Source organism: Corvus moneduloides, chromosome 1, assembly GCF_009650955.1.
Source record: "Corvus moneduloides isolate bCorMon1 chromosome 1, bCorMon1.pri, whole genome shotgun sequence".
NCBI classification, from domain to species: Eukaryota; Metazoa; Chordata; class Aves; order Passeriformes; family Corvidae; genus Corvus; species Corvus moneduloides.
In genome coordinates this window covers 127,926,152-127,937,013 of record NC_045476.1, presented here as the reverse complement: position 1 = coordinate 127,937,013, position 10,862 = coordinate 127,926,152, and the positions used below count along the sequence as shown (strand labels likewise).

The 10,862-nt window shown below is 42.4% G+C and overlaps 1 protein-coding gene across 2 annotated transcripts in view; it reads left to right on the top strand.

Annotated features, from left to right (window-relative positions):
- The first annotated feature begins 1,035 nt into the window (after positions 1 to 1,035).
- The window catches only part of ARMC1 (armadillo repeat containing 1), a 34,746-nt gene continuing 24,919 nt past the window's right edge, over positions 1,036 to 10,862 (top strand). The window contains exons 1-3 of one of the 2 annotated variants that reach the window (XM_032126555.1): positions 1,036 to 1,584; positions 4,073 to 4,276; positions 8,411 to 8,502. In XM_032126555.1, the coding sequence (XP_031982446.1) occupies positions 1,051 to 1,584; positions 4,073 to 4,276; positions 8,411 to 8,502 (830 nt within the window). In that variant the 5' untranslated portion in view covers positions 1,036 to 1,050. The remainder of the gene's footprint in view (positions 1,585 to 4,072; positions 4,277 to 8,410; positions 8,503 to 10,862) is intronic. The other variant, XM_032126566.1, reaches the window with a different exon arrangement.

The window sequence follows — 10,862 nt, the reverse complement described above, 5'->3', positions numbered from 1 at the left end:
CCAATCGCAGGCGCGGCGGCGGGCGCGGGAGGCGGGACATGGCGCGCGCTGCGGGGGGGAGGCGCTACCCGGCAGGCGCCGAGCCGGCAGCGGGCGGGGGAGCCGCCCCGCCCCCTCGCGTGGTCACGTGACATGTGCCCTCCAATAGGGGCGGGACCCCGGGGCGCTGCCGGGGGTAGGGAGTTCCGGTCCCGGTGCCGCGGACACGTGGGGGTCGGTCTCATGGGCCAGGCAGCTAGCGAGCAGGGACACAGCCTCAAGCTGTGCCAGGGGAGGTTCAGGTTGAACATCAGGAGGCATTTGTTCACAAAAAGGGTGATGAAACGTTGGAATGGGCTGCCCAGGGAGGTGGTGGAGTCACCATCCTTGGAGGTGTTTAAGAAAGACTGGATGTGGCACTCACTGCCGTGGTCTAGTTGACAAGGTGGTGTTCGGTCACAGGCTGGACTCCATGATCTCAGCGGTCGTTTCCAGCCCCACTGATTCCGTGATTCTGAGGAGGTGGGGAACGGCAGCGGCCCTCCTTTGTCACTGCCGAGCCAGCACTGCCGTGTCCGCCTGGAGCAGCGCCCGAGCGGTGGCTGGGGGGCTGTTCCTAGGATCTGCAGTCCCAGCGGTGGCTGCTGGCGCTGCCCGGCGGCTGCTGGCGGCCTGCGGCTCCCTGGGGTGCGACTGTCGGCTGCGGCACCGCCGGTGGCTGCTTGGGTGGTGTCGGCTGTATCCCATTAAAACGTTGTGGAAAGGACGGCCAGGACTGCTGCGGGAACCGGGTGGGAAGTCGGGATCGCTGTGGGGCAGAGGGGGCTGCGGGAAAGAGGGGAACTCGGGGAGAGTTTCTTCGTGCTGAATTGATTTCAGGTTTACTTAGCGGGTGTTTTTAGCTTTAGAAACTTCACTGAAAACTTTACTCAAGCATTTCAAAATAGGGTGCGAGGGTGACGTGGAGGAAGCGGGAAACCTTTGTGACTTGGAGAGTATGGGGACCCAAACCGTTCTAAAGGATCAAGATGTTGAACCTGGTGCTGTTAGAGGTTTTTTTCAGCCTTAAAAATGCCTTGGTCCTATATTAAACCAAATTTAATTGTCGGTGTCTCATGGAGTGGGGAATACCCACTTCGGGTTCCAAACGAGGGGATAGGCACTCTCTGTCCATGCAGCATCAGGTGTGGTTCACACTATAGTGTTTTACAGTACACGCCACACTTTATTTCAGCAGTAAATTCAATTTCTGGCGGTAACCGTCTTTGGAGAAAAAAAAAAAAAAAATCCAAACCAAATGGAGCTGCGCGGGGCGGTGTGTTTCTGGACTACAGCCCTCGGACTACACCTCCCAGCCTGTACCGCGCCCCCCCGGGAACAAAGCACTCCGCGGTTGGCGGAGAGTCTCGCTCGGCAGGCGCCAATCGCGCTGCGCGGTGTTGCGCGGTGCCGGGTCAGAGCGGGCTCCGGTGGGTGGTGCGGCCGCGCTCGTCCTGGTGCTCCCCCCGCGGCTCCCCCCGCCGCTCTCCGCAGGCCGCGCTGCCCCGCGGGACATGGGGGCGCGGGGCTGAGCTGCTAGCCCGCCCGGGGACGGCTTCTGCGACGGTACGGCTCTGCCGGGGAGGGGAACAGGCCGCGCCGGGAAGGGCCGTGAAGAGGCGGCGTGTGCGGCCCGAGATCTCCTCTGCTTTCCACATACATCCCGGAGCTCGCGTTGCCCGGTGGCTGCGGGGCTGAGTCTCCGCCGACCACGGGGCCTGGAAGCTGAGTCCCGGGGCCTGGTCCCAGCCGGGCTGAGGCCTCGGCCGCCTGGGGAGGGCTGGTAGCGGGGCTGTGGAGGTTCCTCTCCAGGGCCGCCCCGACGAGGGCACAGAGCGGAGGGGGAGAGCGGCAGAGAGCTAGAGCTGCGGTGCCTGGGTCAGGCTGTGATCTCAAAGCTACGAAGAGGAGACAGGAGCAGGCACCTGTCTCGCTGCTCTGCCGGACTCCTGTATGCTAGATAACTTACTGTAAATTTTTAGACCACCTTATGTTTTTAATTAAAAAACTCCGGGAGGAGGGCAGGGGCGCGAGTTTTGATGGAAGTCGTTGTTGCAGGTCATGGAGAGGGGTGAGGATTTCAGGGGTCCCTGGAGCTGAGGTTTAGGAGAGATGGAGAAGAGTCTGGGGATAACACAGAATCACGTCATGGTTTGAGTTGGAAGGGGCCTTAAAGAACATCTGGTTCCAGCCCCTCTCCTCTGGTTAGGGCCACCTTCCACTGGACCAGGTTGCTCAGAGCTCCATCCAACCTGGCCTTGAACACTTCTGGAATGGGGCATCCATAGCTTCTCTGGGCAACCTGTTCCAGTGCATCACCACCCTTACAGCAATTTCTTCCAATATCTAATCCAAACCTACCCCCTTTCAGGTTAAAGGTATTACCCCATGTCCTGTCAGTATATGCCTTTGTAAAATGTCCCTCTCCATCTTTTTTGCAGCTCCTTTCAGATGAGCGTGGCCTAATGGAATAGGAGAGGGTAGAACAACTTGATTTTGTGGGGGGTGGTTTCAGAGGATTAGAAGGAAAAGGCAAAATGTGATCAGGATGGAGAGAGTGTAGGAATGATACGGTGCTTGGGACACAGACCTAGAAGTCAGAGACTTGATTAGCATCAGTTCCACACCTGACTTGATTTTTAAGTTTTGAATAAGTTCCTTTGTGTACTATGGAAAATAGTTAATAACACTCAACAGAGTTGCTTTGGGTTTGTTTGTTTGGTGGCTTTGTTTGCTGAGGTTTGTGGGTTTTCTGTGGTTTTTTTTGGTTTGTTTAGAGTTTTTGCCTTTGGCAACACAAACTTATATTGGTTGAGCTGCTGTATCTCCCAGTTGATATCTTTTTGATTTCTGATAGTCAACAAAAATAGTCTGGCCAATAATCTTTGGCCTTGTACTTTTCATTCTAGCACTCTCTTTCCTGAAGTAGGAAGCGTTGACTTAGAGGTTAACAGCATTTTCTCTGTGAAAATGTCAGAAATTATCATAATCCAAATGCATGTTTCTGGTTCATTGTTTTTGACAATTTATGTTCCTCAGAGGCCGACCTTCAGTGAGGAAAAATTATGTAATGTTGGCAAATGATGTTAAAAGAATGTGATCACTTAAAAAATTTATTTGGGGGAAAATGAGTGATTTAACAAATTAACAATATGTATTCACTCCCACTTTTGTGCCTTAAATCACTTGGCTGAGTTGGTACTGGCAACAACCAGGACTACAGTTAGCATTTAGTAGTTTCAGAGGCACAAAGAAGCTATTTTTTTTGCACCAAGATTTTAGCATTTCCTCTGAGCAAACCTAAGCTTTTGTTGCCTGTTAAGTAGTTATTATTAAACAACTCTGAAATCTGATATTCTCAAGCTGACACGTGTGTCCTTTGAAATTGATCTGGTGGCTTGGACTTCGACTGGAGCAAGGCATGACCTGCTTGCCCTCTTTTTATCGAGGGATACTCGTGAAAAGGAGGAAAAACAACTCAAACCCAAGCTCTGAAGCCCTTTCTGCCTTTGAATGTATGGCTTTACACTAGTTGTTTGATATATAGATGAAGAAAAAAGCTTAATGTTTGCTGTTCTTGATGCACTGTTAATATTTTGTTGACTTTTGTGGTTCATTTTTCTGTAAAATTTTTTGATTGCCAAAGCTACTCTGAAAATACTTTGATTTTACACGTTTACACAGAGGGATGTTTATAGACTTCTAGGGTGCCTTGTGGGAAAACTCGATTTGTTAAAAAATTTGTCACTAGTGTAACGAAAAAGAACCAACACACAATACTCCCATGAAGATTGACTGGTCTGAAATGACATATAGAAAACAAATAAAAATCCTAATAACCAAATATACCTGTTGTCTGCATAGGAAGTTTAGATTTCCAGTTTATAAATTTCAAGACCCACATCCTTACCAATTCCATCCACCTTCCATGAATTCTAGTCCTTGGGTTTTTTATATCATTTTGTTTAGAACAAATCAGTGCCTTTGTGCTTTTTCTTGCCTATGTTTTAATTGATGATAAATGTTATGGTAGTAGTAATAATTTTTTTTTCAGCAGGTATTTTGTATGAATGGTGCAGAAAAGATGAATTCTGCTATGAGTGAGGAGCCTGATGCACTATCTGTGGTTAACCAACTCCGAGATCTAGCAGCTGATCCATTGAACAGACGGGCCATTGTTCAGGATCAAGGATGCCTGCCAGGTCTTATTCTGTTTTTGGACCATCCCAACCCTCCAGTTGTTCATTCAGCTTTACTAGTAAGTATTCTGGAGATAAATTTCTGTGTTGGTAGGGCATTTTTAAACTTTGTTAAATAAGTTGTTTAAAGAAGCAGTTTACAAACAAAGCTGTTTAAACAAGTAAAAATGTGAAAAATGATGCCTGGTTTTATGTTGTGTTGATAGTCATTACATGTGTTTTTTTAAAAACCATGTATTTCAAAAATGACACATTGTTCCAGGGGATTTTTTAAAGATATTAATTTACTTTGCATTTTTTCCCTAATATAGCTATTTCACTTTTTGTGTGGAGGGAGGTAAGGACCCTTAAATCTCTTTCTTAAGATGAGGTCATAGAGCTCGGTAAATATGGATAGTGATTTGATACTCATAAAAACAAAATCCAATCATAGGATAACTTAGGTTAGAAACAACCTCCCGAGGTGATGTAGTCCAATCCCATGCCCAAAATTAGGTGCACTCATATCACAGTTCATGGTTGATTGTGTCCACTTGATCTTAAGCACCTTGAAGGATGGAGATTCCATAACCTCTCTGGCACGCTGTTCCAGTGCTTGTGGTATTAAAAACAAACAAAACCCTCTCAAAACCAAAAGAACCAACCAACCCAAAATCCATCAATATCTAACAGAACTTGTTTCAGCTTTTGCCCATTTCTTCTCATTCTAAATCATAAATGCTGAAGTCCTGATTTCTTATCCTCAATTGTAGTATTAACTTGAAAAATGTATTTCTTGCTTAGAAATGGGAGAAATGAAAGTCAGAATTTAGTAATTTCAGGAGTTGAATTAGACTTCTAAGATTTTAAGTTACTGAAATTTATGTGGTGCTCTTTTTTTTTCAATTATGTCATTATTGAATTGTAAAGAATGTGAAAGAACAAAGAGCTCTGGCTTTTACATGAAAGTTATACATTATTCTTTATATCACTGGGACTTCTCTGTACCATAGTTCTTTTTTTTTCATTTGTGTTGCTTTCATAGTGGATGTTGGTGGACTTCTTGAAATGACTTTAGTGACTCTGATTTCTTCTGGGTTAGGGGAAGGAGGTCCCATAAGCCAGGAAACCTGTGTCTTGCTAATTTTATTTTAGGTTAGCCTTGCCATAGCATTTGGCAGACTATAATTTTCTTCAGTGGGAGAACTTAAGAGTTGAGTTTATTGTTCTTGGGAGTGTGTTGCATTGGTTTTCTTCCCAGTGTAGTTTCCTTAGGCTGTGATCTTAACAGAAGGTCTTGTCTGGATGTCCCACTGTCTTTTTCCTTCCTTTATTATGTTGGACTTTGTATTCTCACTGCCTGCATGAGATTCAGAAATCAGTCTCTCATCATGTTACAAAAATTAGTTCTACATAAAAGGACTGTCTTTGTCAAGAGTGATGAAGACTAATTCAGTTTGCAGTGTGGTTCCACAGCCCCTGATAGTACTCAAGTTGTGTTGAAAGGAAATCTCCTTGGGTGAGGATGGGAGGCAGATGGGTTGTTCCGTGTAGTGATAACCTAACAGTTAAGAATGGATTAAGAATCAGCATTTAGAGGAGACCAGGATGTGGCTGCAATGAGAAATTGATCAGTTTACTGTAAAAACATGTTCTGGTCTGCTACTCAGACTCCTTGTGTTCATGAGTTCTTGAACTGCTTAGGTTCTGAAGGTTTAAATATCTTTGCTGACAACTTTTTAGACTTCCTGTTTTGTATTTTTCCATTCTGAAAAGTCTTTTTGTTTTTGTAGTCATCCTGTTGGTCAAAAAGTGCTTCCATTTGAATGGGGATCATTAAACGTAATGATCTTCCATTAAATGTGTACCTAATAAAGGAGTGTGCTGCACTGACTTTAAATTTCTTCTCGTACTACTCAGTGGTTCCTGTATTTGAAATTGTAATGATCTATATGAATCGTAATAGTTCCATATTTAAATTTTTTGATGTGTCGTAGAACTCCTCAGGGAGGGTGTTTTTCTCCCCATGTGCAGTTTCAGCTCAGTCATTTTTTTGTATCTGATGAAGAAGTGATATATATTTTATATATATTTCTAGTTTTCTCTAGTCTTGATTTCAGGAATTCTTTATGATACTCTTCAAATGCTGAAAGTTTTGAATGATTTAAATTTAAAAAATTAGAAGTAATGCAGGCAATACTACTTTTTTTTTTCCCCTCTTGAATTTGGACTAAAATTTTATAGAATAGAACCCTGACGTTAAGGAACTACTTCAATATTTCACATAAAACCCATCAAAGATATCTTTTTATTAAGATTGGCAACAGTGTATTTTATATTAAAGTATGAAGGTAGTCCTCTTGATTATGATGATCTTACTTGTGAGCCTTAAAGCTAACATAGATAAGTGTTTAGCTGAACAGAAGCTGAGCCAAAGTTCATAAAAATAACCTTTCCTATGCTTTCTGTATACTGGATTTAATAGGTGTAAATTATCTCACTTTACTGAAGGTTCAGACCTTTGTATCTCCCATGAGAGGCAGGAGGAATGGGAACTTCCTGGTGTTGAAAAGTTGAGTCAGTTAAGTTGATCTCATGACTTTAGTCTTATTTTGGTGAAAGTTTCATTTGTGTGGTAAGAGTATGTAACAGATGGAGACTGCCTGAGTTGTGATTCAAAAAATTAGCTGTTAAGAGAATAGGTTTTTCTTTATCCAGCTGAGTTGCACCCTTACTAAATTGCCAGAACAGAGAGTAATAAAAATGAGAAACTTGTTACACCGGCAAGGATACATTTCGTAGCATGCAGGTTAGTTGAGGGCTATCATTCAGGTATTTCCTCATCGTTGAAAAGTCAGATAATAAATGGATTTAGAACATTTATAAGCTGCAACTGTTGATACTGGCCCACATCAGGAAATAACAAAAATCACATCTAAAGTTCTTATCATGCCAGACAGCAGCCAGAGTTTCTTGAAAGGCAATAAAACAGTCTTGTTAATTTTACCTAAAATGTGCTGAAGATGACTTGGAAAAAACAAACCCCGAAGATTAGTCCTCCATTTCTGAAGGGATTAAGGGGCATGTTATTTTTAAAGCAGTTACGGAGCAGTGTAACTACTACATGACTATACTAAACCTTGTGTCACAAACCCCATTTTATAAATCATTGCATTTGTGTGTTGCAGGATTTTTCAAGTGCAGTTCTTGTACTTACATCAGTAAAACACTTTTGGAGTCTCCTTCTATGCAAACTTTCTCAGCACAAACAAAATGTCTCATGAAAAGGAGGACTGACATTTTGATTGGAAGAATGTTATGTTAGGAGGATCGTATGAATATACAGTTACTGACTGGGGTCAACAGTGTAAAATTGTGCAAGGAATCTACCTTGAAAGTCAAGTAAACAAAACTTTGGGCAACAAATAAGTATAAATTCCCAATTTAGGTCACAGTAAGCTAAGAAGCTTGCTGCTGCTTGTATTCTTACTTCTGCGTGGAATGGTGAAATTGCAATTAGTCTTCAAAAGCTTATATATGTGCTAGACCTCTTTCTGTGGACAGTAGGAACTTGGTGGTGGTGAGGTTTCTAGTACTGGAGAAGTCCACAGAATTGATGGAAATCATTCTGGAAGCAACATGTATAAAAATTACTTTAGATCTCAGGTCACATAAATGTTTATTGGAAGGGACTTCTGGAAGTCGTTCACTTCAGTCTCCTGTTTGAATTGGGACTGTCACCAGCACTCAGTCAGGTCAGTTGTAGCTTTGTCTCATTCATTCTGCAGTTCTACTAGGTCATCTGTTCCAGTGTTGTACTACCTTCAGAGGAAAAAAGCTTTTTGTAATACCTGATTTGAACACAAGCTACAGTTTGTGGCTGCTCCCCTTTGTCTGCTGCTGTAGAGGAAAGTTGGGCTTTACCATCTTTGTAAAGGCTTCTTGCATAGCTGTAGACAGCTGTTAGATTGTCCCTTAGGCTCTCAGCTGGTAAAAGCAAACCCAGTCTCTCAACCTTTTCTCATAGCTTAGATATTCTGTGCTTTCTGTGTATTTGTAAGAATAAAATAATTTTTTGATGTTCATAGTAGGTGATAATTCTTTCTCTTCCTACTAGAACTGCCTCTGTGACTGTTTTGCAGATGTGCACTGGCAGAAATGAATGATAACGTACTGGATGTATTGCTGATCTGCTGTGGTTCTCTTTCTTTTAGGCTCTCCGATATTTGGCTGAGTGCCGTGTCAACAGAGAAAAGATGAAAAGTGAATTGGGTATGATGCTCAGCTTACAGAATGTAATACAAAAGTAAGTTTACAATGGGCTGTTGGATCCAAACAGTGTAAACATATCATTGTTTTGATATGTTTACACTGTAAAGTAAAAGTAAAATTTTGACTGAATTTGTATGCTGAGTTTCTAATATTTCCTTGTTGCAATCATGTGGCTGCAAGCAATTAATGATTTTTATTTTATACTATTTCAAAGTAGTCAGACCGTAGCCTACAAGAAATATTAAAGCCTACAAGAAATATTAAGGCCTGCAAGAAATATTAATTTGTAGGTCATTTGCCAAGCAACAACTTTACTTTGCCTTGTTACAAGATAACTAATTTTGTTCCTTTCCTTTAGGTTCTCTTACAATCGTTCTCATCATTGTGTAAGGTTGCCTTGCAGTAGTGCATTTAAAGAAATTGCTCGGCATCTGCTACATTTATTTTTTGAATCCCACCTTTGGGTGGGGAATTTGTTTCAATGTAGTTTTAGAAGTATCTGTAGTTCTGTGTTGAGAAAACATCTTGCAGATGGAGTAGAAATTAATGAGGTTTGTAGTGGTCTCTGATATCTTTGTACAATGTGTCAAATGGGCTACGTCTCTTAAAATTTGTGGTTGTTGGATTTTGTCAGGATTTCTAACTGTTGAGTCTTGAATACTGGAAGATGTCTGTGTACATGCACACTGGAGATGATGCACATGTGCACTTAATCAATAGAAATTGATGGGATGAACTAAGGTGAATCACTATTAAAAAAAAAAAAACAAACAGCCTCCTTCAAAGATTAGTCTGTCATAGCAAAAATTAACTTGCCATCAAACTGTCTGAAGGTGATTATTTTACACACAGTTTGTTAGTGCTCTGTTGGAGCTCTGGACTTCGCAGATGTGAGGAGCTGTTCCATGGGGGAGGAGAAAAGTCATGTTGTTGCATTGAGATGTCTCAGATGAATGTTTAAAACAAATACTTAGAAAAGGGTAAAACACAAGTGAAATTGTGTATTAAATATTCAAGTAGAAAGGTTTTGAATTTTTTAGTATGTTAGTTGAACCTCTGTCACTTGTGCTGTAGATTTACAAGTTTCTTTTAGAAAAAACCCAAGGCCAAACTTTGCTAGTTCCTTCATCCCACAGCCCTGCCAGTTCCTGGCAGTGTGTCTTATCATCATGGAATATTTAGGGGTTGGAATGGAGCTTAAGGATCATCTAGTCCCTACCCACTAGACCAGGTGGCTCAAGGCCTTATCCAGCCTGACTTTGAACACTCCCGGGATTGGGGCACCCATGACCTCCCTGGGCAACCTGTTCCTGTGCCTAACCACCCTCACATAAAGAATTTCTCCCTAATTTCTAACCCCTTTCAATTTGAACCCACTGCTCCTTGTCCTATCGCTACAGCTCCTGATGAAGAGTCCCTCTCTGGCTTCCCTGTAGGCCCCTTCAGATACCGAAGGGTTTGCATTGAGGCCTCCATGCAGCCTTCTCTTCTCCAGGCTGAACAGCCCCAACTCCCTCAGCCTGGCTGTGTAAGGGAGGTGCTCCAGTCCTCTTACCGACTTTGTGGCCCTCCTCTGGACTTGCACCAACATTTCTGTGTTCTTCTTGTGTTGGGGGCACTGGAACTGTGCTCAGCAGTTCAGGTGGGGTCTCACAAGAGCAGAGTAGAGGGGGAGAGTCACCGCCTTTGACCTGCTGGCCCTGCTCCTTTTGATGCTGCCCATGATCAGGATTATTATTGGATATTACAGGATTGTTGTATTTCCCTCTGTCTGACACTACTTGCCTGTACATGTGAACCTGAAGGAGGGGAAATTATGGTCTGTGCTCAAGTTCTGTGTGATCTAGGAAATATTACTACTGTTTACCTTTAAGTACTTCATTAACTGTGCTGAAGCTAAAGATGACTATGTATTGGCATGGAATTCAGCACTATGCCTGAATATCATCTTGTGGTTCACCAGTTACGCAAAACACAAGGATTTAAAACATATCTTAAAAAGAAAAAGGAATGAAATTACTAAAATTCAGAAGAGGTGTCAATTTTTTAAAAATAATGAAATAATTACAACCTTTAAAATGATAGGTGTTCTAATGTGATGTAGGGGGAGAAAAATGGAATTAAGTTTTAAAATGTTCACCTTTTCTAAGGACAGGCATAATTAAGTGAAATATACAGAAGTCTTTGCTTGCTGCTTTTATAATAACAGTAAGACCTGAAACACTTAGGTAATTACAGAAGCATGTATTTCAAAAGAACTCACTTTTAGTATAGATAACATGTCTATTTAGAGTGCAGAGAGATCCTGAAGAAGTTGTTGAGAGGGGACTGGTAGTTCGTTATCAGTCTCTGTAGCTTGCAAATATTACTTGGGAAACATTAAAGAATTTTATG